Source organism: Paramormyrops kingsleyae, chromosome 5 (assembly GCF_048594095.1).
Source record: "Paramormyrops kingsleyae isolate MSU_618 chromosome 5, PKINGS_0.4, whole genome shotgun sequence".
In the NCBI taxonomy this organism is placed as follows: Eukaryota; Metazoa; Chordata; class Actinopteri; order Osteoglossiformes; family Mormyridae; genus Paramormyrops; species Paramormyrops kingsleyae.
Window position 1 is genome coordinate 8,436,341 of NC_132801.1, and position 27,790 is coordinate 8,464,130.

General features: G+C 45.6%; 3 protein-coding genes across 4 annotated transcripts; 1 reads left to right on the forward strand and 2 right to left on the reverse strand.

The window, feature by feature from the left end:
• Positions 1–1,323: 1,323 nt before the first annotated feature.
• LOC111845279 (protein Tob2) lies at positions 1,324–5,898 on the reverse strand. 2 transcript variants are annotated; one of them, XM_023814591.2, is made up of 2 exons: positions 5,668–5,898; positions 1,324–4,224 (listed from the first exon to the last, which is right to left on the reverse strand). In XM_023814591.2, exon 2 carries the CDS (start codon positions 3,802–3,804, stop codon positions 2,614–2,616), a length of 1,191 nt encoding a protein of 396 aa, XP_023670359.1. In that variant the 5' UTR covers positions 3,805–4,224; positions 5,668–5,898; the 3' UTR covers positions 1,324–2,613. The 2 variants fall into 2 exon arrangements, with proteins under 2 accessions (XP_023670359.1, XP_023670360.1); XM_023814592.2 differs by lacking the exon at positions 5,668–5,898 and adding an exon at positions 5,521–5,658.
• A 1,201-nt stretch (positions 5,899–7,099) lies between these two features.
• On the reverse strand, positions 7,100–8,732 carry phf5a (PHD finger protein 5A). The gene is made up of 4 exons (XM_023814558.2): positions 8,606–8,732; positions 8,089–8,112; positions 7,717–7,883; positions 7,100–7,315 (listed from the first exon to the last, which is right to left on the reverse strand). The coding sequence occupies exons 1-4, from the start codon at positions 8,655–8,657 to the stop codon at positions 7,226–7,228; spliced, it is 333 nt and encodes a 110-aa protein (XP_023670326.1). The 5' UTR covers positions 8,658–8,732; the 3' UTR covers positions 7,100–7,225.
• Positions 8,733–10,159: 1,427 nt separating this feature from the next.
• Positions 10,160–23,209, forward strand: aco2 (aconitase 2, mitochondrial). Its single transcript, XM_072712020.1, has 17 exons — positions 10,160–10,257; positions 12,518–12,660; positions 15,875–16,133; positions 16,494–16,586; positions 16,799–16,957; positions 17,048–17,198; positions 17,419–17,523; positions 17,720–17,811; positions 18,092–18,197; positions 18,287–18,444; positions 18,531–18,604; positions 19,248–19,359; positions 19,635–19,913; positions 21,041–21,232; positions 21,505–21,637; positions 21,805–21,926; positions 22,107–23,209. Exons 1-17 carry the CDS (start codon positions 10,222–10,224, stop codon positions 22,239–22,241), a joined length of 2,349 nt encoding a protein of 782 aa, XP_072568121.1. The 5' UTR covers positions 10,160–10,221; the 3' UTR covers positions 22,242–23,209.
• Positions 23,210–27,790: the final 4,581 nt, after the last annotated feature.

The following is a 27,790-nucleotide window of genomic DNA, read 5'->3' on the forward strand; positions in this document are numbered from 1 at the left end:
TCTGACATCAGAGCCTAAGGTAGGGTGAGGATTATGACAGCATCCCAGAATACTACTCAAAAACAGACTGAAAAGCACATGAAAAAAACTATTCAGAGAGCAGCAGTGATGTTTGAAAGCTTCATGAAGCGGTTCAATTCCAAATCTGCATTCTGTTAGCGGCTGCTAATCCAGATTCAGACCCAGAAAAAATGGAAACCAAAGAAGCCATTGGACTCTGGTTAACTAAAGACCCTCCAGAGCACGTTTACTTGCATTACATGTTAACCGATCTAGGCTGTAGGAACTGGACGTGTCACAACAATGGGGCGTGTTGAAGTCTGAGAAGTCTGTGCTGGCTGGCGGACTACGCCGCATGAACCTGAACGGGTTTCAGTGAAATATCTGGCCACATCAACTTATCCAATAAAGTAAAACTGCAAACTCTGGAGAAGACTTTACAGTGTCAGTCAAGTAGTTAAAAAGAGTGATGGATGCCTTCTAGAATGATCCAATCACCTCCTTTGGTATTCTGACAGATACCCCTAAAACAGCAGAACTAAAAGGAAATGTGTTTTGTGAAAAGAAATATCGACTTATATGATTGCGAGGTAGCTAAGTCAACAGTCTTGTGACTGAGAGACGCTCTGCTCCCATATTCACACTTTACCTAAACCCAAATTGAATTTCCCTCCATTTTACACCACCATCGAACCATTCTCCCGGATAACCTACATTCAACATTAAATACCAGTGGATTTTCATAGTCCATCATGCACATGTATCTCTATAAAGCCTGAAGACTAAAGACTCCCAACCATGAAACAGCCAATATAACATTTACTTTATATGATTGTAGACCATGTGTGAATTTTTAATGCTGATATCCTGCCACTCCTTATCGCACTTAACCTTAAGGTGAACGCACCCAAATGATTACACTCAATAATAAACCATGTGAGAAGCAGCCATCCAGAAAAAAAAACATTTATGTTCATCATCAGTCATCTCTTATTCAAAATGTTAAAACCGTGCAACAATAACAACTCGTCCGTGACAGACGTCACAGAGTAATCACCCCATCCATCATACTTGTGGTGGTAATCTTCTCTCAATGTGTTCCCTAGAGACAGCACAGAGAAAAAAACAGGGTGCACCTGTGTTAGACGTCCAGAAGCTGTGGAAGTGAGGGGCCACTCTCTCTGCTCTCCTCACCATGGTCAACCATCAACCATTACTTCATGACCCGTTTCACTCTCGGATGGTTAGACACATTATCGATGCTTCACTGCTTCCCACTGCATGGATCACACACCCACAGTGCTCCTCACCCCGCCTCCCCCACCCCCCCCCCCCATTCCAGTAAGTAACCTGGAAGGACAGAAGGGTACAAACAGCCAATGGGAAATATCTGAAGTCCATATTCATATATATGGGCAAATGAAAGCAGTTTTACAGTTTGAGTACACAATCAGAAAAGCATAGATGCCGTGCAACAGGGTCACGACCATATCGCGGAGCACAACAGCCAACGCACGGAAACTAAATTCATTCAGATCAATTTTTAAATTTAGTGACTGGACTCCCTGTTCACAAAGACAATCCTAATCCACCCCCCCAAGCCTCCTTACCCTCCCACAGCAGTCTCTCTCCTTCACTGCGAAAGTCATGCTGGGCCATTTATCACCATCCCCAGTGCTTATCTGTTCTCCTCCCCCTTCCACTCTCACCTTCACACACTGCCGATGGGGACGCAGCTCTGTGTGTGTGTGTGTGTGTGTGTGTGTGTGTGTGTGTGTGTGTGTGTGGTTTCCCTTCCCAAGACAGCAAAGCCAGACAGCATCCCAGTTTCTCCTTCTCGAAATCTCTTCCCTCATTTGACATCCTCTCCCCAATCCTCTCACGTACTACTGCCATTGAGATGCCTGAGATACAAGTAAGAAAATCTGAAAGAGGAAGACAAATTCTCAGATTGCTAGATTCCCAGAAAAGTCTTCTTCCAGCACCGGGACAGGTAATCCTATCTGGGAGTCACATGACACGATGTGTCACCGTGCTCACAGACTGTCCTAGTTAAACGCAATGCGAAAGTCATGTTACAGCAGCCAAAAACACCTCAGTGTAGAGTGACTTTGCATGGAAAAAGTCTGTGACATTATCAATGTTTCAAGCCCACCTAGTGCGTTTAAAATGTCTACCTTTAAAAACTAACCGGGCTTGAAACATCAAAAACTCACGATTAACAGTCAAATTAAGATCATTCTGATATTGCATTCCAAACCTATTGTTCAACGTGGAGTTGGCTGATCTCTTGTATCACTTGGATTTTTTTCCTGAAAGGAGAAAAACCACAACCAGCAGTAATCAGACTGAATAAGTGTGAAAAAGCACCACTACATTGGTTTTCCACAGTGCTCATGGGACAGGTCTCATCAGCTTAATTTAAATCCATTAACATAACTTAAAAACTAGAAACAGATCGTTGAATGAACACTAGTCTGAAAATAGGCATGATTGTGAAAAGTTCAATCCTGGAAGACTGTTGTGTCTCTCAGGCACTAGGGAAACAGTGAACGAGAATAATATACAAGCCAAAAGCACGACTAGAACATCCCAGAAATGCATCAAAAGTCATTAACTGGCCAGTACTACAGGCTGGGAGCTGTGGTTGGTGTACTGCAGGTTGTACCCTGAAATTTCATCCATGAATGTTGGCTTCTCCAGGTAGGAAATTCCACCTCTACCACTGACAACTCCCATTGAATGACCTGGCTGGGAGCTCGAGAACAGGCCAAAGGTTGGGTGAACATGAAGAGGGTTCGGATGTGGAAGAGTGGTGTGGAGAGGCAGAGGTGGGACATCAGAGTCAAAGTTAAATCCCACTGGGGAGACTGGGTAGATGAACTCTTTGGCATTAGGAGACAGCTGACTGGACGTAGGACTCCCAAAGGAGTGTAGAGAGAAGGACCTTTGCTTGATAAGGCCGGCGTGGGGTACGGTAACGGGGGAACGTGAGGGCATGGCGGGCTGAGGTGAGATTCCAGGTCCAACTGCTGAAGCGGTACCCCCACACTTCATCTTGGTGGAGCCGAATTTGGTCGCAGCAAAACTGGCAGTTGTAAAGGTGACAGGGTGGGGGGCTGGACGGCCGTCGGAAGCAACTGGAAGCTGCGGCTGAGATTGACCATAATTCAGACGTGAATTTGGAGGAGAGGGGGTTGAGCTGTTTGATGAGTTAATGGCTCTGTTGGCTGCTGGACTTGAGCCAAAGTATTCAAAAAAGTTATGGTGGGATGAGGAGTGTGTAGGGGAGCTGGGGAGAGACCGTATGCCAACTGGAGACACCTTGCCTACTACTGGCATAAACATCTGTGCTTTAGGATTGAACCCTAATCGCTTGTCTTCCATCTTATCATTGCAGTCACCAAATACACACTCATCTTCAACGCTCCCAATGTCACAGAGTTGGACAGATGGGTCTTTTGAGTACAAGACTTGCACTTCCCCACTTTCCCCGATTTGATAGGATACCTCGTAGGGGTCAATCCACACGCTCAGCTCAGGGGGGACGTTGGCTCGTACCTCTGCCATGTCAAGCCCACTCCGCCTTGCCGCCAGCTCTACCACGGTGTCCCTGGCAGTGCCGAGGTGCAGGCAGCGAAAGGCACACCCCCGCAGAGGGGTCTCGGGGTACCAGTGGCCTTCAAAACGCGTCATCAGGAGCCGCTCAAGCTCCTCCCCGAACATGTCGGCACGGCGACGCGGCAGCTTGTCATACAGATATGAAACGATGAAGTTCAAGGCAATCTTCACCTCAAGATGCATGACTTCAGGGGCCACAAAAGGTGATGCAGTGGCTCGATTATGATTATTCAGTTTGTAATGTGATTGTGGATAGTCAAATGGTATGTGGAAGATCACTGCAGGACGGATCAACCTTGGGTGCTGCTCTTCATAATGTAAGTGCGTCCAGATGCAGATTTAAGACAATTCACTTAGGCCCGCTCTAGGAAACCTGCCAGATGGCTTCGAGCATGCTTCTGGAGTGTCTGCACGCCGCGATCCAGAAACTCCCAGTGCTGTTCCTTCAAACAACCTGCGACTGGGCTGCTATTCCAGTTCACAACAATGGGGATGACTTGGTGTTATGGGTGGAACTCATTTGTTCAGCTGGGTGGCAGCTATACTGTCCCAAGATCAGTAATCAACAGCTTTTCTGCCGTCTCAATACACAGTCACCACAATCTGGAGAAGACAGAAATTCAAAGTAAATGGCACGACATGAGGTGACCTCGTGGGAATGCAAAGGACATGAAATACTCTTACAAAACAAAGACAGAGCAAAGCAGATATGGTAAATCTGTAAAGTAATCCTGCAGTTAAACCAGGACTAAGGTGTTATTATTTACTGTAGCAACAGTAACTATAGTAACACTAACCATAAAAATACACAATTGCCAAATCTATCTATCTTGCATATCATGAAATTCATTGGCGTTTGGGGTTTGACAAACCATTCTCTAGTTAAAATACATGGTTTGTATGTATTTTTAAACGAACTGTATTGTACCTCTACAAAAAAACACAGTAAAACTAGTTTCCTCTCTTTATCTATTCACTACAACCCAGGCAGTTTCCGCTATATTTCCAGCAGTGTAATGTAATACTGAACTGGACAAACTAATTAGGGCTATTACAGCAGTGCTTAGTTTAAGATGAGCGGTCGTTAATGGAAAATCCCGGTCCATAGGGAAACATACATTCAGTTTTTGTGCGGTGTACAGAGGTCATGAAACGTAGTCCTGACCAACAATATCCTGTCCGCTGAAATGGTTCAAATTCAGTGTTTTATACGCAACAAAGTAGTCTCCTAATCTCAACAACTACCAACATTTATAAGCTAATGTGCATTCAATAAAGCGTGATAAGAGTGGGGAAAGTGAGGGGAAAACAGCAGATATGTGTGACAGTTACAACATAGTAGAAACAACGCTATTCAGCTCACAGAAAAAGCAGAGTCCATGATAGTACAGGACACCAGGACAAATTCAATAACATCATCGTTTTTACAGCCATTAAAGTCTGAACATCACTCTGCTTAAATATCGTGACTTTGGAGTCATCTTTAAAACTGACCCATTTTGTGATATCCAATCTCACTACAAAAAAAAGCACGATGAATAGGAATATCCGTCATTGGATGCCCTATAAAACTACTGTGGAAATGTAGACTACAATGAAACACAAACGACAGAAACAATCTTTGTATGATTTTTCAGATCGCCGACACTTTCCAGCACATTAACTGCGGCATGATTACAGGCTTGTACCCTAATGAATTAATCTTGGGTACAGCCCTTTCCTGTGCGGTACACGCTGTTCCAGCGTTATTATGCAAGACTGTAGGAGCGCCCAGTAAGCTACGGCACGCAATATTTTAGATCATTTTAGGGCGTGATCGGAATGTGATCTATAAAATTAACTGTTATTTCACCAAAGTTACACGCGTAATGTATAATGTCAACTCGGAAAACACCTTACCAGAAAATGAGAGCACATATGTCCGTGGTTATCAGCACAAGATCAAATTTTGTAGCCGATTTTTCCGCTTTAACGTAACATATTAAAATCACTGAATATAACACTTCTTCAGTGATACATGATCCCTCACCGGCGCTCCGTACTTACTGCATGTCAAGCTTTCCCCCCATAGGTGCCGCAAGCTGCCAAAGTCTGACATGAGAGTCTAGTGCCACAACCGACTCGACTTATAGCTGCTCAGTCTAACGTTTTAATTTGTCGTTGGATTTTTACACAGTTAAATGCACATCCGATTGCAGCAGCGGTGATCTGGAAACGAAGTAACCAGGCAAAAGTTTACACCGCCGCGGTGGAGCGCATTTATACCCAAGTCGGTCGTCTGACTTCTCGGCTTACGTGACGCGGCTGACGTTGGGACTACTTTCGCGTGGCTCCCCAATTTTATTGATTCTTTGAAGTTATCTTTTATTAATGATGTATGTGCTATTTTAATGACTCGTTCGGAGTATTTTGTTTGGTGATGATGCCTAAAGTTATTTAAAAAGACATACATAACTATATAACCTGTATCGTATGGATTATCTTTTGAAGGTTTTTGAAAAGTAAATCATTTCTTTTAATACTATGTTACCTAAAATTGGTGGCACAGGAGGTAGCACTCGTGCCTCTAGTGTTAGGGGTTCGAATCCCACTTCAAACCAGTGAGTGGGTTTTGCCTGCTCTCTCAGTGTCGAATGGATTCCTCCTGGGTACTGAGGTACTCCTGCATGCCAAGCACATGCAGTTCTGCTACCTGGTGTCTCTAAATTGCCCAGTGAATGACTGAATTTGCGAGTGTCTGCCCTGTGGTTCCATCCAGGAAGTACCCTATGCAGCTTGGGACTGGAACCAGATACCCTTGTGATGCTGACCAGGATAAGTGATTGCAAGATGGGTGCATAATCTGATATGGAATGACATTTACTATAGATGAATTTTCTTAAAAGTCAGCAGTTATGTAAAGATTCCAGACATTTCCTTAAAAATATCTCACTGGTTCATCTAGAGAATCGAAACCTTGGTGTAAAAACAATGCTACTATGTCATTAATAACATGGCTAAGGACTGCAGGAGGAAAATATATTTCTCTGTTTCCATTTCAATCAATTTACCTACAGGGGCACACTGTAGGTATAAATCAGTGATATTTATAAGAACATATTGCAATAATGAAACGTAACAATAGCTGCAGCCTTGAAACGTATATCAAATCATTGCAATTGTGCATCTGAGAAAAAACCTTGGGCAGCTGGTCTTTTCATAATAATGGAAGCGCATTGTGTTTTGCCAGAAGTATAAGCAATGACATGGCCACACAGCCTCATTTGGCTGATGGACGAAATATTATCTAATTGGGTGCCAACACAGTCAGCTTGAAAAGAGAGGCCACTCATCATGAATAATGTAGTTCACATTTTCAGAAATCATTTAAAAAGTAAATTGTATTTTTAATCCACCTCAGTATATGGATTTACACCATTTAGGTCTATGGTTTTTTCCATCACCATTCAGTCAGAAGAAAACAAAACTGACAATGATACAAAGAACTGAAAACACTTTATTATGCTCAAAAACTTTTGTGAAAAACAGACCAGAAAAATGGCTTGGAACAGCTCTGCAGAGAACAGCACCGCTGACGTCCACGCTCCCACACGGGTTCACAGCTTCACCTCTTCTTGAAGCCGTATTTTTTCCGCTCGTAAAAGAGGTCGGTCTTGGAGCTCCCCAGGTTCACGATCTTGGGGCAGCCATCTCTCTGCACAGCAGGACAGGAAAGGGATCGAACACATCGGAATGTTTTTCTTTTAAAGTACAGACGGAGGTGCCGTCTCCAAATGAGGCAAAAAGCTTTTTCCACATTAGCAACATAAAATATTAAGATGACCAACGTTAAGAGCATTAAAATATAAATATGCATGACCGTATGAGTGAGCAAAAGAGCTTTACACATACATACAAAACATAGCCAGGCAAAGATGATAAAGGCTTCATACCAGTAACAAAATCATAAAAAACCCAAATAGCACATCAGATTTATAAAGTCTTAGGTACATGTTGATTTCATCTTTTTAGACGCAATTACATTTTTTCAAGCAGTTTTAATCCCTGATAACTCACAGAAAATCCACTAATTAGTTAGAAAACTGTGACACTCACATCTTTTTCCTGGATGGTGCACTCCTTGCAGTAATAGGCATCAGACACTCCCGGTCCTCCGCAGATGACACAGCGTCCCTGATAGGATCCGTAGTTGCATTCGTCACAGATACGCACCAGTGTGCAGGGCCTTACGTAGGAATCGCAGATGACACACTTCCCATCACCTGGGGGGGGTCAATGATTACTATATATAAATCTAAGGATTTATAGGTCCATAACCACCAGAGAGTTGTGGTGCAACACCACTGATGTAAAGTGTTACACAAATTTAAACTATATGTTCAGAAACAATAAGTTAAATTAAAAATGTCAACAAGACGAAGCACTAAAGCCACAGGTTTTAGTGCAGAGAAGTTAAAAAGTACTTACATTTCTCACATAATCGTCCAATAGCTGAAAGAAGAACATAGATAAACATTAATATATTAGAAAAAGTTTCACATGTCTACATTATTTTTAATATATTATATTTTTATTTTACCAAATGAGGAGGGACAGTCTTGGCCATAGTATTTACAGTCAGATATAAAAAGTAGTAGTCTAAAAACTTAAGGTTTCCTCAATCTTTGTGTGGTATAAACATATCAGCAAGCTACTGAAGCGGCAGACATTGAGTAACTAAAATATTCAGTTTCTACTTATTTTACAATATATATTCTTAACCAGCCTTACTTTAACAACGCCCTATGTTAAGGTAATACTAATTTTTATGTCCAATGATAATGGAAATAACCGATCTACTCCAAACGCCAGCAACGGCGATAGATACATGCCGGCTCGCTGGTAAACAATGCGAACATCCTTATACATCCTTACCTTTACTTCGATAGTACATTTCCTCATTCGTGACAGAACTAATCGGTGAAAATCAAAAGTGAAATCTTACCAACGCCAGCTTGCTTTCTGCAGAAAATCAAATCTGGATGATGCTTGGCCATGTTGAACTGGTCGTAAACGTACTGGCGCAAGTTTACCCTATGAACTCCGACCTGGGTGTGACCTTTCAACTTTTTTTTTTTTTTTTACAAAAAAAAAAGAATATGCTACACTAAATTATAGATAATATAAATGTGAAGACTCTCATTGAAATTATACAACAAATATATTTTACAATAGCAAAAATTTAATTATAAATCTTTTAGTAATTTTGTAAGTTAAATGCGCATGCATCAAACAAGACGTGTTGTATTGGTTATGATTAACGAGGAAATGCATACTGCCATCTATCGGAGTGGAGTATTGAGGGACTAGTAACGCAGTTGCATGTTGTTATCCATACCCGCGCTGTACAACGTCTATTTAAATGTTGATTTTAAAAGACACCTTAATACAGCTGTAATACAGAAACTTCTTTATTTGTGTAGTAAAATTTCCATTTTAGAATATACCAAGGACACTACAAGCTCCGTTTAGTTCAAGTGGAGGTTAATTGGAATGGTGCATTTGCTGCTGTTGAATACTGCCGAATAAGTGAAGTAAATAATTAGACAATTCATTTGCTGTACATATTCTGTGATTGTGGCGAAAGTGTTTATGTAGTTTCTTCGCAATATACAAGAAGATATATATTGTACCACGATGTTGTATCAGTTTAAAATTGTGCAGCTATCGTCAGACCATTTAAAGGGCTGTGTGCATCTTCATGTACGATTTCCAGCACCGTGATCTGTTATTGACATTTTAAAGTACTGTATGACAGCGCTCTTACACGTCGAGATTACCTTTCTTTTTAATAAGCATGCACTTAATTCAGGTGGGGTGAAAAGACGGGGAAAAGATGCATCGGCAGAGTGTAGCTGCCCTGGATATCGTGCTGCTCAGATACCGAGATACACATTTATTTCACAGCATAACAATTCAGAATCACTAATTGACCTGTGCGGTATGTTTGTACAAGTGGACTACTCGTAAGTAACACATGGTACTCCCGAAAGAACATGTAAACTCCGTCAGACGTAATTCTTAATGAAATATTTTATATTTAATGCTGGAAGATATTATTTCTGATTGTTTTATTGCAGACAAAAAACAAGTACATCGATGCGCTTGCTGATCTATTATTAATGTCCGCAAAAGAAGGAACACTGAAAATGCTGCTCAGCTTTTTCCTTTAAGTTAACTAATCTGATTTTCTCTGTGGAAATCAGTTTTAAAAACTCTAACTGTATGTCAGAGACAGAAAGTTTAGGTTCATAAAGTACAATCCAAACCAAGATTTTGTTTCAACCAACCAGTTGAGCATAAATAATCGTATTCACATAGTACTCAAAGTGGTTGATTGAAACAAATTTTTTCTCTGGATCTGTACTTTCTGGACCTTAACTTTCCACCTGTACGATCACACCGAGACACTGACTAGGATTAAAAACTTGAACGAACACATAGCTCGTGAGCCTCGTGTTACGAAAGATCTGCATCACGCATGCGTGATGGGTGCACGCAAAGCTATAAAAGTCAGACTGAGCGTCATCTTAGCGCGACACATCTTTGTCAGTGAACAAAATGGCGACGTATTGTCTTACTGCAACCCGGCTTCAGGTGAGAGATTTCTTGCGACTTTAACCTTGCTTGCACTGAAAACATTATTTTCATCTGAATGTGTGAATTATGACAGGATCAAATGAGCGAAGGGGTCTTGGGAATATATTGGGGAACCCCGATACCTCCTAGAAGTTGACATAGGTCATCTTATGTGGTCTGTCTAACCAGTTAATTGCGTCATATTAATTAATCTACATTTTCAAATACAACAAATCGGAAATTATCTGCACGTCTCATTAGAGTCCGACCTCTGCTAGGGATGTCTTTAATGCAAGCGGCATGGATGAATAGATAAGCTAGCCGGTTAGCTCTTGCAAGGTGATCACAAGGTTATTGGCATGTAGTTCGTGCGTCTTTCTCGCCCGTTTAAGCAGTGTGTTTATACGTGTCTGGGGAGAAAACGCTGCCTTTGGGTGCTATGAATCACTTTGGCTTAAGCCTATAATTGCTTGAGAGTTAGACGATATCTAGCTATAACATTACTTAACATTACATAAGCATCTTCTCTTAAACCGCTAACTAGTATCACGATTCTTTTTTCTAGATGTTTGTGTTAAGTGTCATCAGTCTTGTCTCTTTCAGTGACAGCTTTTTCTTACATGGTTCAATTCCCTTTTATGTGTTTATTGTGGGTAGCCATGATGGGGCAAAATTAGGGATGTCCATTTCGGATTGTTTCGTCACCGATAGTTGACACTCGCTAATCGACTATTAACCGTTAAACGATAAGAAGAAAATGACTGTTTAATGGATGCGTGTCCGGCACCAAATACCAATACAAGAAATGCTTTAGAAATTAGAAGTGCTTTATTTTTTCCAAGTGAAAACACTTGATTCTTTACATAAGTCATGAAGTTAGCAGGCTTTGCAATGAAGAAAACATTTACTCCGTTTCACGGGTAGGTCCGGCACAGTCTACATCTCCCGTGTAGAAAAATATTGTAAAACTCAAATGAACTGCAAGCGGCCTGCACACTTTTTAACGTGAAGCATGGAGAGTGCTGTCACAAAAACCAGCTCCGCTATCGCGAATGGTTAATCTTGCCGAATTAATGATCAGCAACCGACGTTTTGACAAGAAGCAATGTTGTCACACCTCAAAAAATAAAATAAAACAAAAATAACTACAGCCCACTTCAACCCTGAGTATAACTGATAGCTTGTCTACTGATTTTTCTTCACCAATAGCAACATGTCGGTCGAAATGCTGTGTTGTAGTCTTGTGCGCAGTATATAGACTGAGACCAGCGGCAGAGAATCGGTCTGATGTCACCCTCTGCATTCTATGCTTTTCCACACTGGAAACTTTTAACATTCCTTTTTTTTTTAAATAAACCGTTTACCTGGTTAAGAATTCTTATCGGTTAAACGGTGAATTATAACATCCCTTGGGTAGGTAAATAGTATTTTTGATTAACTCCTAAAACTGAGTTAGGTTTGGTTTAGGTGTGACCTGTACCTGCCTGGTTCTGGTTACTTTACTCCAAACTGAATTTATCAAGCCCTCTAGTGTCAGATGCCATTTCCTTATTTTCTCCTGTTTCTAATACTCAGTGTCAGTTTGTGACTCATCCTGATTGAAGCCCAGTAGGTGATTGGAAGCTGGAGTCCTTTTATATGAATAGGCTTAATCATTCACCTGATTTTAGTTTTTGTACAGTTAGGTTTCCAAGAAGACAATAAAATGTAACTGACAAAGGATACATAAAAGCAGCATTATAGCTAATTATTGCCAGTTTTTATTGAATCTAATGTTTTACTTCGAGTTAAAAAAAAAATAGTTGGTGAGTATTTCTCCTCGTGATAGTGGTTCATTGTAAAATGTGAACTTCTCAGCGGACCACAGAGGATCAGCTTTTTCTGCATGTACGTCTTCCTTATAGACGAGGCATTCCGAAGGCTTGCACTTCTATACATCGTTTGCTCTGGTCTTGAGATGTTGTGGGTCTGTACATTGGCATCGTTTGGGGCGGTGAGTGACTCAGTGGGCTTAGGCTCTGTGCCTGTGATCGGAACATCACTGGTTTGAACCCAGCCTCACCGAACAGTCACATGCGGGCCCTTGAGAAGGCCCTTAACCCCCAGCTCCGGGGGCGCAGCACATTGGCTGACCCTGTGCTGATACCCCCCCAAGCTATGGAGAGCAAGATGGGTCAGGCGAAGAAGAATTCCATTGTACCTGTACTTGTGCAAATGACAAATAAAGGATTTAACCTTTAATCCTTAAAGATGGCATGGTTCTGTCCCCCCCCCCCAGCTTGCCCTGGGACAGGGGGCTCGCCGGCTGCATGTGGCAGCAGCCCTCCGCGTCAAAGCCAAGGTAGCCGTCAGCCGCTTTGAGCCGACCGCCTATGTCAACTATGAGAAGCTGCGCTCCAGCATTGACACGGTACACAAAAGGTCAGTCTGCCCTTCACTCCGGCTGCTTTCAGTGTCCAGTGGCGGCTTTATCTTTTCTGCACTTTTATTCTTTGTCATCTGTGCTTGTGCTGTGTGTTTTCTTTACCCTGAATCGCCATGAGACTTGCAGAATCTCATGATCTGATCAGATTGCCTGCACACAGGAACCTAAACCTGTTTGCTTATGCATTTTAATACAAACCACATTTCAAACATTATGACTGTACCTTTTTCGTGTCTGTGTTTACTTGTTTGCTGTTGACAGTAGCTGTGTGGGGTATTTACAATTGTAAATTGGTTGAACATTGAATTCCGACCTGGAATTTTAAACTTTATTCTTTTGTCCTGTAATTTATATTGGCTGGGAATCATATAATAGAACCTAGAGTGAAGGTGATCAGTATTTAATCCAAGGGCAGGATTTCTGTTGACTTTGGCCGTTGTGCTTTGATGCTGGGAATGGCAGGTTTTAATGGGAATGACAGGTTTTTTTTGATGCACCTGTCTGTCTTTTATTTGTTTATTTCTAATATTCCTAAACTCTAAATCAGGGTTATTCAAATCATGGTCCTCAAGGTCTGAGCCCTGCTGATTTTCCAGCCTTCCTTTACCTGTGAGCCACGTGTAAAGCCTCTGGCCAATCAGAATCAGTCATTATTAAACGAACTACTTGGGAGAACTGAAAACACGGCCCGGATTTAGAATCGAGGTCCAGATTTGAAGATCCCACCTCTAGATGGATCATTGGTTGGGTTTTATTCATGATTACATTTTTGGTAGCAGACTACTTAATTTGTTCAGATGTTTTGGGCACTCTGATAATTTTCTTTACATATTTTCCTCCATTTAAATATTTATGATGATACTTAAGACTGGCACCTAGACTTCCATGTGATCTCTTGCTGGGTTGAGGGCACCAGACTAAACCATAGCACAGAAACAGCCCTAGTAAGAGTAATGAATGATTTGCATATGGCTTCTGACCGTGGCTGTGTGTATTTGTTGGTGTTACTAGATCCAGCTACAGGATTCCATACTGTGGACCATAATCTTGGACCAGCTAGAATCTGTGGTTGGCAGATTGATATAATCCATTAACATTATTTTTCTGTAGGAAGGAAGACGGCTAATGATTGACAAGTATTTCTAGGATTTTTGAAATGAAAGGAAGATTTGAGATGTATTTTATAATTAATTATTAAATCACCTAGTTTCATGATTTGCTTCCTAGAGTTCAGGTCTAATAACGGCCATTTTTAAAGGTTTTGGAACATATCTGAGCCTAACAGACCGATGTAACAAGTTCTACAGGGCAGTTCTAATCAGTGGTGCAATCTTGAGAAATTTTGTAGGAACTGGGTCTACAAGACCTAGTAGAAAATTTGCAGGAGTTCAAAAATTCTGATTTGTTTTATAGGAAAGAAAGATTCAAAGGTGTCATTATCAGAGCGAATAGGACTAGCAGAAGGCTGGCAGCTGTACGTAGCTACAGATGTGCACTGCATGGTCTGTCTAATCTTAGTCTAATCTTAGTCATTTTACCATTAAAAATGTAAAGTCATCACTCCTAAGTTTCTGGATTTGTGGGTTTAACATTGAAGAATTCCGTGTTAACTTAGACAGGAATTGAGGATTATTTTTGTTCTCTTCTATAAGTCTGGAGAGAGACACAGACCTAGCAGTCACTAGTGCTTGTCTGTACTTAGAGAGACTCTCTTTCCAGGCAGATCTGAGAACTTCTAGTTTAGTTGAGCGCCATTTGCGCTCTAGCTTATGTGAAGCCTGTTTAAGTTCATGTGCATGATCAGAGTACCAGGGGGCAGGTTTCTTTTCTCTAGGCTTTATTTTCTTAAATGGGTAGTTCACTCCAAAACTGAAAAGTGTGTGTTTTAGAGAGGCTTTAGTGCTGTCTATCCATCTAGGTTGTTCCACTGGGAGATGCCTAGTTTTGAAAATATTGGTGGCAGAATTGTCAGGCCTCTTTTGAACATAATGCGATTGAGTGGAATTCTTTCTGTGGCAATTAAAGCAATATCTCTTAGCAAAAATTGTAGATAACCCACAGACTTTGTAGTGAGTACTTTTAATGCAGGCAATCTTTCTTCTACTGAACGTCATCCACCAATCGTATTACTGCGCAGAAGATATTGTCAGGGTGCTCATGCTGGTATCTTCTGCACAGTGATACGATTGGTGTGTGGAGTTCACGATCGCCACAGACCTCCTTTTCATTGGCTGTTTAGTGGGATGCCCAGTCCCGATTGGTTCTGTTTAGCGGGATGGTTACAGGCAGCATTTTCAGCCTTTTAAATTAGCTTAATCGCTTAGGCTGTTTGTAGATGGCCCGGCGATAAACATCTGGCTCATTTAACCCCCCCAGCGAGCCGCGATGGCTGCATAGGGGCCCCGTGCAGCCCTGATGTTTAAGCTCCTGCACGGCTGCCAGTGTCTGAACCAGCTCTGCTGGAAGAAGAGAGAGCGGTTTTTATTTTGGATCGCCTGTAATATAGCAAGCAATGGTAATGGGGACTGGCAGGTAAAAAATGTCGCAATGTTTTATTTTTATATCAAATTAAGGACCCAGAAATTTAAAGTCACCCCCCCCGACCGAATGAGTGGGTACCTCACTTTCATTTCCACACCACTGATTGTGAGATTTTGGTACAAATCTCCTGAATTTTTAATTTATTTTTTCTTCAAGTTTCATGTTAATTTGAGGGTGAAATTGACCAATATTTCTGGTTTCACTGTCGAATTTAAATGGATAATTTCAGAGCGATTTTTGAAGGACATGGGGACAAGGCATACAATGGCAAAAGGAGTGAGGAATATCCTTTATTTTTTGTGAAAAAAATTTAGATGTAACATTTCTGGACAGAGAAATAAGTTGAATCGGAATCGTTTTGGGCTATTTCTTGCATGTTCCTCCAGTCACTGTCCTTGCCTGCTGATACCGAATGATAAACGAGTGCTTTGCCCTTTGTTAGGCTCTGCGACAGCTGTGCGGTAATCGCCTATCGGATATGTGATACTGTCCCCGTTGGGCTGTAAAGGACACTCTGAAGGACCTCAGCAGGTGGTGGTGCTTGTTGTGTTCGGAGTTTGATTCTTTCTGTCTGGGACGGATATCCAGGCTGATGGGAGTAGGGATGTATGTAGCAAGAACACAGACTTGCATCTCGTCAGTTTCCTTGTTTGAACCCCTTTCTCCAAGGCTGAACCGGCCGCTCACACTGTCTGAGAAGATCGTCTACGGGCACCTGGATGACCCGGCGGGGCAGGAGATCACGCGCGGGCGCACCTACCTGCGACTGAGGCCGGACCGCGTGGCCATGCAGGACGCCACCGCCCAGATGGCCATGCTGCAGTTCATCAGCAGCGGACTGCCGCGCGTGGCCGTGCCCTCTACCATCCACTGCGACCACCTGATCGAGGCCAAGGATGGTGGAGCCCAGGACCTACAGAGGGCCAAGGTGGGCCAGGGGAGAGCCTGGCATGGTGGGTTGGGTAGGGTTAGTCTGGGCTATGGGACTTTAAATTTAAATAAATTTAACGGACTCGGAATGGGACTCGGAATGGGACTCGGAATGGGACTCGGAATGGGACTCGGAATGGGACTCGGAATGGGACTCGGAATGGGACTCGGAATGGGACTCCATTGATCCCTGAGGGAAATTCTAGTGCACATAGCAGCAAACATACTCCAGAATCCTCAATCAACCAATGCATATTTACCACGAGGAAATTCCTGGTCCATCTCGCCGAAAGCTGGGGTCATCGTGACTAATATGGCTTCCCTCACGCTGACCCTTCCCCATCCCCGTGTCCCCTAGGACGTGAATCAGGAGGTCTACAGCTTCCTGGCCACTGCTGCAGCCAAGTATGGAGTAGGCTTCTGGAAACCTGGTTCCGGAATCATCCATCAGGTATTGAGTGTAGATGATACACACAACTCTTATTGCACTCATTTTGGTTGGGTTAATCTTGATCCCGCAATTAGGTGTTTAAACTAAGTTAAAGTTCAGAACTTAAAGCATCTCAGAAGTGTGACTGAGCCAGTTTGGATTATTAAAAATGTGCCAGTAATGGGTTACATGTCATATGGTACAGTGACTGATCTTTGTTGCTGCCCTCCTAGATAATCCTGGAGAACTACGCGTACCCTGGGGTGATGCTAATTGGCACAGACTCGCACACCCCCAACGGAGGAGGCCTGGGAGGAATCTGCATCGGCGTGGGGGGGGCCGATGCCGTCGACGTCATGGCTGACATCCCCTGGGAGCTGAAGTGCCCCAATGTCAGTAATTTTCCCCCCTCCCCCTGTAAAATGATCTCGCGCTCCACCACGTTCAATGCCAGCCAATCAGAATTTCGCCCTCCGTCGCAGGTGATTGGTGTGAAGCTGACCGGCTCCCTGTCTGGCTGGACGTCCCCGAAGGACGTCATCCTGAAGGTGGCCGGGATCTTGACGGTGAAGGGGGGTACGGGGGCCATCGTGGAGTACCATGGCCCGGGTGTGGAGTCCATCTCCTGCACGGGTGAGTGCCGGCCCGCCTCTTGGGGACTTGCTCGGTGACCGACCGTCCCATCATTATTGTCGACGCCCCTGGTGGCGGTCGACCCCAGGAAGGACACTGGTTTTTGCCCTCCCGGTTCCCTGAAGTTCCCGGTTCCCTGAAGTTCCCGGTTCCCTGGATCGGATGTCGGTGCACATGTGGGCCTCACCTGATCCTCCTGTTTCCTCTCTCCGTCCACTAGGAATGGCCACCATTTGCAACATGGGGGCTGAGATCGGGGCCACCACATCAGTGTTCCCCTACAACCACCGCATGAAGAGCTACCTGGAGAAGACAGGCCGCGCGGGTCAGTGCTGACATCTGGGAAGGAGGGGGTGGGAGGCACGACGCGGGGGTGGGTATCTGCTCGTCCGGCCGTCTTTTTAGAAACCCCTGTTCCCCTGCCGACCGTCCCTCTCCGCCCCCGGAACCCCAGGACATCTGGCTTTTAACATGCCCCATTCTGATCGCTGGCTTTAAAATGTCCACCACTGTCCCCGCAGATATCGCCGCGGCGGCGAACGAAAACAAAGATATCCTGGTGCCTGACGCCGGATGCGAATATGACCAGCTCATCGAGATCAACCTCAGTGAGGTTAGACACGCAGACATACCGGCTGAATGTGGCACATAAACCACACGCATGCTGAGTCGTCAGGGCTGGAATAGGATACAGGATTCATGTGCTGTAAATATGATTTGATTTGTCCGAGACCTCAGAGGACAAAGAAGCACATGGGTAGGCAAAACTGGAGGTGTAGATGAAGCAATTGGTTAAACTAGATTAGATTAGAAATGTGGGGGTTAACTGTGAATTCCATGAGTTCGGTATTGAGTTATGGTGCTATGGTGCCCCCCTGCCCCTCCCTCGACAGCTGAAGCCCCACATCAATGGTCCCTTCACACCTGACCTGGCTCACCCAGTGGCAGAGATCGGGGCAGTGGCTGAGAAAAGCGGCTGGCCCCTGGATGTCAAAGTCGGTCAGTATGTGGGGGCGGATCCTGGCAGCTTTAGGGGAATACCGTCCAATCAGAGCCAGATTGCCGCTTACCCCGCCCCCTTCTGGCAGGCCTGATTGGCAGCTGCACGAACTCCAGCTATGAGGACATGGGCCGCGCTGCCTCGCTGGCTAAGCAGGCCCTGGACCGCGGGCTCAAGTGCAAGGCCCAGTTCACGGTGTCGCCGGGCTCCGAGCAGATCCGCGCCACCATCGAGAGGGACGGCTACGTGAGTGCGGGGGCCGCGGGGCTGGGGGCCACGTTCGCGGCGTCTGCGGGGGCCGTAGGGCTGACTTCCTGTCCGTGTGCCCGCAGGCTCAGATCCTGAGGGACGTGGGGGGCGTGGTCATGGCCAATGCCTGCGGCCCTTGCATCGGCCAGTGGGCAAGGTAGGTCTCCCCCCGGGTAGGTCTCCCCCCGGCTTGTGCCGGTCTGAGCGCAGGCCTCTGAAATGCTTTGTTTGCATGCAGGCCTTGCACCCCTGTGCCTGTGTTGGTTTTAGGCCTTGTAATATTAAACTTGTTTCGTATTTTAATTTTAAACATTTTTATCCTGATTCTTTTATCTTTGTATTTCCCCATTTTTGTATATCATTTTTTCATTTATTGAATATGTGTATGTGGATATCAAATTTGATCCGCTTCCTATCTCTACACGAGTAGTTATCGAACGAGCCTGTAGACACTGACATGGCATTAGACTGCAACCTGCGTGTGTTTTGTCTTGGGACAGGATTATAATGGTGAATCGATTCATCCAATCATAATCGCCCTTACATTGGATTTGCAGTTCTGCATGCAACACTGTCCCTGAGTGGGGTCGCTATACAGTTGCCTCTACCTCTAGAAAATCCGCGATCGAATGCGAGTTGTTTTAGGGGAAAGTACGTACCGAGGTGTTCCTTTTTACACGTGTTCGGCTTTATTTGATTCCTGCCATCGTTGGCGGCACTCGGAGGCTGCGTGCTGCGCTTCTGTGACGCTGCTGTGGTGCAGACGTTTGTCACAGCCGCGCGTCGTCTCTGTCGTGCAGGGGTGACGTCAGTAAGGGTGAGAAGAACACCATCGTCACGTCCTTCAACAGGAACTTCACAGCCAGGAACGACGCCAACCCGGCCACTCACGCCTTTGTCACCTCCCCAGAGGTGGGCCTCGCCTTGCGCTGCTTCTCATGCTGGATCATGTACAGTATCGGTCAGAAGTTTGGACACACCAGGCCGCCTATAAAGGGGGGTGGTAGTGTCATGTCTCGTGACCTGGTCATGCTGGATGTTCATACTCTTGGATTTGACCTTTCCTGATTAATGATGGGCCGTTTCGTTTTTGCTTCAGGTAGAAGTTTCTGGAAAAACCTGCATTTATACATGCGCTTGTTTATTGAGGCTGCTTCTCTTCGTGCCCCCGCTGTTCTCCGCCCCAGATCGTCACGGCCCTTTCCATTGCCGGCAGCCTGAAATTCAACCCAGAGAAGGACTTCCTGACGGCGGCCAACGGGGAGAAGTTCAAACTGCAGCCGCCGTCAGGGGACGAGCTGCCGGCGCGCGACTTCGACCCGGGACAGGACACCTACCAGCACCCGCCGGAGGAGGGCGGCTCTGTGCGTGTGGACGTCAACCCGCAGAGCAACCGGCTGCAGCTGCTGGAGCCCTTCGATAAGTGGGACAGCGGCGACCTGGAGGACATGCGGGTGCTCATCAAGGTGGGTGGGGGGGCCGGGACCTGGGGGACATGCGGGTGCTCATCAAGGTGGGTGGGGGGCCCGGGACATGCGGGTGCTCATCAAGGTGGGTGGGGGGCCCGGGACATGCGGGTGCTCATCAAGGTGGGTGGGGGGGCCGGGACCTGGGGGACATGGGGGTGCTCATCAAGGTGGGTGGGGGGCCCGGGACCTGGGGGACATGGGGGTGCTCATCAAGGTGGGTGGGGGGCCCGGGACATGCGGGTGCTCATCAAGGTGGGTGGGGGGCTGGGACCTGGAGGACATGGGGGTGCTCATCAAGGTGGGTGGGGGGTCCGGGACCTGGGGGACATGGGGGTGCTCATCAAGGTGGGTGGGGGGTCCGGGACCTGGGGGACATGGGGGTGCTCATCAAGGTGGGTGGGGGGTCCGGGACATGGGGGTGCTCATCAAGGTGGGTGGGGGGGCCGGGACATGGGGGTGCTCATCAAGGTGGGTGGGGGGGCCGGGACCTGGGGGACATGCGGGTGCTCATCAAGGTGGGTGGGGGGGCCGGGACATGGGGGACATGGGGGTGCTCATCAAGGTGGGTGGGGGGGCCGGGACATGGGGGTGCTCATCAAGGTGGGTGGGGGGTCCGGGACCTGGGGGACATGGGGGTGCTCATCAAGGTGGGTGGGGGGGCCGGGACATGGGGGTGCTCATCAAGGTGGGTGGGGGGGCCGGGACATGGGGGTGCTCATCAAGGTGGGTGGGGGGGCCGGGACCTGGGGGACATGCGGGTGCTATTCCTTTCCTCTTCCTCCTTCGCAACCTTTTTTTTTTTCTTCTTTTCCTTTTTTCAAACCTTTTTCTTTTTTCCTAGTTCCCCTTTTCCTTTTTATATCCTCCCCTTTTCTCTTTTTTTTCTTCTTCCTCCTCTTTTTTTCTCCTCCATTTTCTCTTCCTTTTTCTCCTTGTTTATCTCCTTTTTCTACTTCTCATCCTCCTACTCCTTTCTTCTCCCATCCTTTTTCTTTCTCCTCCCTTCTCGCTTTTCTCTTCTTTCTTCTTTTACTTCTATTCCTCCTCCTCTTTTTTTTTTTTTTCTCTTCCCTTGGCCGGCAGCTCTCCTAATGGTGCCCCTTCCACCCCCCCCCCCCCCCCAGGTGAAAGGCAAATGCACCACCGACCACATCAGTGCCGCAGGACCCTGGCTCAAGTTCCGCGGCCACCTGGACAACATCTCCAACAACCTGCTGATCGGCGCCGTCAACATCGAGAACGACGCCGTCAACAAGGTCCGCAACCAGCTGACGGGGGAGCACGGCGGGGTGCCCGATGTGGCCCGCCACTACAAGGTAAGCCAGCCGGGGGGGGGAGGGGGGGCTTCACAAGAGCCTCTGAGGGATCATTAGACCCAGGGCTCCTGTCAGCCAGCTGTGAATTTATGCCTCTTGCATATGACTGGAGCATCAGTGCAGTCATTAGCCAGCCTGAGGGTGCAGCAGACACCCTGGTTCATCTGGGGGGGGGGTCGTGCTGGCAGTGTCACTGGGGAGAGAGCAGTGGGCCGAACATCAGCGATCTGAGGCACTCATGTCTCCATCACCACTACCCCCCCCCCCCACAGAAGAATAACATTCAGTGGGTTGTGGTGGGCGACGAGAACTACGGCGAGGGGTCAAGCAGGGAGCATGCGGCCCTGGAGCCCCGACACCTGGGGGGCCGCGCCATCATCGTCAAGAGCTTCGCCCGCATCCACGGTACGCCGCCGTCTGCGTGCATGCGGTGCCCTCGCGTCGCCAGAACCCCCGAGCCCAGCTGACGCTCCTGAAGCTGCAGACGCGGTTTTAATTGCGTGTGAATGCTGCGCAGAAATGCATCCTGGGAATTTAGCATCAAGCCGACCTCCTTATGCTCTTTCCCTCAGAGACCAACCTGAAGAAACAGGGCCTGCTGCCCTTAACCTTCGCTGACCCCCACGACTACGACAAAATCCGCCCGGATGACAAGATCTCCGTCACCGGCCTCAAAAAGTTCATCCCTGGCAAGGTAGGAGTGCCCCCCCCCCCAGCAATTTTTTTTGCTGCAATGCAAATTTCCTGCTCACTCTGAAAGGAATTTGTTTTTCTCGATAATGTCCTTGTTACTTGGGCTACTGAATTTGCCACAGTGTCAGACTTTTTAAGATGAGGTCATAGTCCCCCCCCCCCCCCTCTCAAATTCCCACAGCCCCTGAAAGCCATCATCAAGCACAGTGATGGCAGCCAAGACACCATACAGCTGAACCACACCTTCAACGAGACGCAGATCGGATGGTTCCGGGCCGGCAGCGCCCTCAACAGGATGAAGGAGCTCAAGCAATGAGTGGGAGGAGTCAGTGGAGCGGCACTAGGTTTTTCTTTGGGGGGGGCGTATATTTAAATAGGAACGGTTGTACAAATGTCTGTTCATACAGATGCCAGTTAAATGTCCATAAAGCTTAAGACTTGTGTATATACAAGAGATGGAGGGAAAACGGTGTTTTACGTAAACAAGAGCGAGTCTTACTGGTTCATACGAGTCAGGTGGGTGTGGCGCGGTGTGGAGACAGAGGGGAGGGCACGGTGAGCTCAGCGGCGATCCGCTAACCTTCACTTTCCCACAATCCTCCTCCGTAGCGGTTAATGTCTCCGAATCAACAATCACTTCATGGTTGTGCTACATTTCACCCTTCCCGATACTTCTCACCTATTGGTTAAATGTGTGGCAGAAGCCGCCTGTTTATTGGCTGAAACGTGGTCATGTGAGTCACTCTGTCTGTGCGCTTTTGGACCCAGCCAGGATGGTCACACTCCCTGTGTACTTGTGTTCATGTTTGTGTTCAGCACACTGTTTTTGTAAAAACAGGTTGTATATTATTGTTTGGTCTGAACCTGTGTAAACATCTGTAGGTTTTTCAATGCATGGTTATCAGTGCAGCAGCTGAAGTTAATGTACAGGGATTCTATGTTTTTACCTGATCTTGACATTTTAATGCCACTGCATGTGTAATTGGTTGCCTGTGAAACACAAAGTGGTCACGCTCAGCGCTGCTGTGTCAGTAGATCCCTGTCAACTTCAGGGTTCCTCCGTGCTGAGGCGCATGCATACATCACTACCTCTGTCTGTAAAACCACTCTGAACTCCCCACCCCCTCTCTGTCTGCCCTCTCTCTGCCAAAACCATGGGGGCTGCTCCCTGCTCAAGCTACGGCTTGTCGTGTTTGGAGATACGGCGCTCTTCCTCTCTTGGACAAACTGTAGATTTGCTAATTGGTCGCCATGGGTTATGAGATAAAGGAATATTCCATCGAATGGTGCCTTCGATCTCTCTGTGCCGCCGTGATCTCTGTGCCTTATTTTCTTGTGTCTTTAACTCGTGACTGGAGGCACTGGGGGCGTTGCAGATGGCACAACAGCCATGATGGGTCCAAGCTCCCAAACATAAACGCTGCTAAAAAGGATCATTCTTCCACCCACTAGCATTTTCGGTGCATTTTCCTCACCCTCGCTGTAAAGATGTGGGTTTGCTGTAGCTTTCAGTCAGTATAGCCTTCTCTTACCAATCCACCCCAAGCTTTTCTACACTATATAATAGCTTCAGTATTATAGTTCATAGAGCTGAATGTGTACTGAAGCCATTTAATCACGAGGTCTTTTGAAATAAGCCCCCTCCGCACTCAAATGAGTTTTCACTCTGACACCTTTTTCCAAAGCTTCCTACTTTCTTCAGACACTGTATCTGTCGGCTGTCTAGTCGCTCGGAAGCGGGACGTGCTGTCAGACAGAGGCTGCTTTAACCCAATTTGCAAGCAGGAAAGACGCCCTGGGATTGTGACAGACCCAGATCAATTAAACATGTATTTACATTTTGAAGGTCTACATTTATAAGTACATGTGCAACTTTTAATCAGTGGCCTGTACTACGAAGTGGGGTTACTGGCTTATCGGGGTAACTTATCGGATTTAAGGTAGTCTGGGCAAAGTGTAAGTGAACGAATATTAAGCCCATTTAAACTGTGGTACCTTAAATCCGACAAGTTACCCCGATAAGCCAGTAACCCCGCTTCGAAGTACAGGCCACAGGACTTGTCCATTTATGAAGTTTCCTAAATATTAATTTTCTCAGACGTTTAGGTTCGCAAAATAAAAATGCTTATCACCAATCAAGCTGAATTGCCTCAGTAAATATTAATGCCTATTAGAAGGGTTGAGTGTACAAGTGCATTTAAGCTGCCAGCACTGTCAACGTCTGACTAATGCCTGGGAATTTCCAGGGCAGGAGACGTGTATATACAAGGAAACATTCAGCTCTCTATCCTATCTTTATGCAAAATGATGTTTATGAGAACAGAAACTGAATTTAAAATGCCTAATTCACAATCCATAGGCACATTTTAATTTTCGGTCTATCGAGTTTCCCGTGTAAAAGTACAACGTGAGGGGGAGCTGAGTGATAATGAGCGCGTCCTCACATTCTGCAGTTGGTGTTGATGCTGTGAGACCTCCTGAAAGCGGAGTACACTTTAATGCTCATAGATGGAAGAATGTTCATTTCAGCTAATTACAGGCAGGTCACAGGTTACCATTCCCTAAGTCTGTATTTAAGTGGAATTTGTAGGTAAATTGGAACAACTATTATGCAGTATATAATAATAACCCTAATAATACAGTCATAACCAAAGTAGCTGTATATGTTACTGTGCTGTATTTGGAGCCAACGAACCGCAAAAGCCACAAAATTATTTCATGAGCGTCACAAAGCAGTGCATGGATTTATCATGGGCCATTGTAAGTAACTCAATTTTTTATTTAATAGGCTTTATGGCAGCCTGTAAGTATGAGTCGTCTGTAAGACGGACGTTCTTAACCCGGGGACTGGCCGTAAGCTGTAGTATCTTCGTGAAAATCTGGACGTGAGACCACTGCATACTGGAGAAGACCATAATGCTTTAAGTTAAAAGAGGAATCGGACATGAAGGTGATCAAGGTGAATGGATTCATCGCAACAATGTCGTGCCACTGGGAAGCCCGACGACCCAGGCATGACAGAAATTTCCGGAGGAATGCACTGTGGTCACACCAACATGACAAGACCTGATAATGGTGATCCTGGTGAAAGTAGGACAGGGCAGAGTGAGTGCTGGTGTGGAGCGTCTAAAAGAACAGGAACCTGCAACCCTTTGTTCATAAATCTAGCCGTTTAACTTCCATGGCACTATCTGGCGTGCTGTCTGCCCTCTGGCACGGGGAGAGCCTCAGGGTCCATAGATCAGGGTCACCTCTGTTGTTACAAGGTCTACTTGCAACTCTGGTTCATTCTTTGCAGCTAGAAAATCATGGCTTTGTTGGCTTGCTGAGTGGGATGTTTGCCTACGTCAAAATTCTCCATGATATTGTATGAACAACTCTCCAGGATTCTAAATCTGTGTCCACTAATAGTTCAATCTTACTAAACATTTTAAACAGTTTAAAGTTAACAGAAACGTTCTCTTGAAAATGATACAAAACAGCCATGGATTTATTCACTGCATTTTCCTTCTCTTTTTCTCTGCCTTGCTTGTCTCATTTTCTCTGCATGTTAGTACATTGATCCACCTATCTTCCATGAGGATGGGCAGATGAGGGTGGATGTCAGTACATGCAGTGCAAACAAACATGCTTTGGCCTCACTGGCAGTGAGTGCCATGCGTGTGTTAACCCATCCCTGTTATGGGCACAGGCTGGAAATCTAAGAGGATTCTGGAAGTCTCACACATCTGAAATTCCCCTGGGTCCCGTAGGCAGTCAGGCAAGATTTGACCTGCACAGTGAAACCATTGTTTGTGACAGAATGACAGATGAAGTGTTTGGGTGAGAGCCTGCGTCTGTGTCTGCCTACAAGTCTATAAAAATCTCACTTTGTGGTGCCTGGTAGCTTGTAAATAGTAAATTGGGGTGATGCACGGGGGGGCACAGTGGTGCAGTGGTTATCACCGTTACGTCACACCTCTGGGGCCCAGGATCGTGTCTCCGTCAGGGTTCTGTGTGCGGAGTGTGTATATCACCCCTGTGTCATCTTGGGGTTTTCTCTGGTTTCCCCCCACAGTCCAAAAACATGCCGAGATTAATTGGCATTATAGACCCCCTGCAACCCTGAGTAGAATAAGCGCTTACAGAAACATGACTTTGTGCATGTTTATCTGTGCATCACCTTACATACTTAGAAGACACTTTTGTTCAAAGTGATGTACAAGTGAGGCAAATAGCGCTTTGCAAACATACGTGCTGTCAAGGGGTCGACTGGCCATCAGTGCAGCTTGGCTGAGCTTCCAGTGAACAGCCCGGTACGAATGTAAGCAGGACTGCAGCAAGAGCTACACAACTTCTCACAAAGCAAGAACATAATGAGACTAGAAATACAACATATAATATCCAGAGAACATAAAGAGGCATCATGCTACACTCTCAGAAAAAAAAGGGTAAAGATTTGTACCTTTGCTTGTCACTGTGCTTGTACCCTCAAGGGTCTGCTAATTGTACCCTGAGCTGTAGGTAAATGTATATTTTAAGGCAGAAATGGACTCTGAGGAACATTTCTGTACCACTGATGGTACATTAATGCTGTTTGTACCTTTGGGATTGATGTTCCTCTGAGTCTATTTCTGTGCCTTAAAAGGTACAATTACAATTGTCTGAGAGTGCAGTAGAGAAATGCATGGAACAAATGGAACAGATATCTGGGCTCTTCGGAGAGGTCTGCAGAAAAGCATCATAGCCTCTGTGTGGTGTTGAGGCAGTTTCCAGCTGATATGTGGGGTTTGTGATGGTAACTTCCTAATTGACCCCAGTTAGAGTGTAAACATCACCCCCACTGATCCCAGTGCAGGCGGCCATGGTCACAACGCGAAGGATAAAAGACTCGCAGATCCGTTTTATGGGTGAGATGAAATCTGGCCAGATCCCACTAATTCCATTAGAAGCCAAAGGGTGCCGTCCATCATAGCACAAAGCACAATGGTAGAAGGTATTTTCCATTAACAGTTCTGGGGGCAGGGGAGGGGGGATCGTCATGCTATTGACCCATGAGAAGCGTGAAATGTCAGCTGTTTTATATAAGACTATACGCAGCAACCATAATAATAACATTCGAAAAACACTCTTCATAAAACCAGCAATCGATATTACTCTACCTCACATAATCGAAATACTAGTCAAAGTAATGTGCACCGAAATTACAGCGGTCTTAAACAAATAATGATAAAACTCAACTACCATAAACACATTTGACAGTGGTGACAAGCAACCAGAATAATGACCAATAACAGAATCAGAAATGAAATACCTTTTAAATAAAATTTTTCTTCTTCCATTCAAGATTTTTAAATTATGGATGTTTGCAATGTAGTAGACCTACATGGAACAAGTAACATTTCAAACATGCACACACTTGAAGACTAATAAAATATGCATTAAAACGAGATAATACTCGTAACATTTATACGATTTGTGATATTGTTTGGCGACTATTTTTCAAGCCATTCTGTAGCTTGTACTCGCGAATGGGGAATTTTCCCCTCTTCTTGTCGTCATGTGCATTTTCGTGAGCTGTTTCAAGCGAACTTGCCAGTGACACCACATCACGGCTTGCGTTTGCGACCGTGAGTTGCATACGTGCCCATAATGTTAATGCGAGCGGCAGAAGTGTGTAAACGGAGGAGCAGATGCCATGACATCTAACTCGGTGACATGCCGATAATTAATTCAGATCGGCATCCGGTCAATTCGTTCATCCGGGAAAAAAAGATAACATAAAACGAGAAAAGAATGTTTTTTCGGTTTTAAGTGATTTCTGCACAAGATGCGTTATAGGAGAGTCGTCCTATTGTGTCAACAAAATGACACCCCCACCCCATA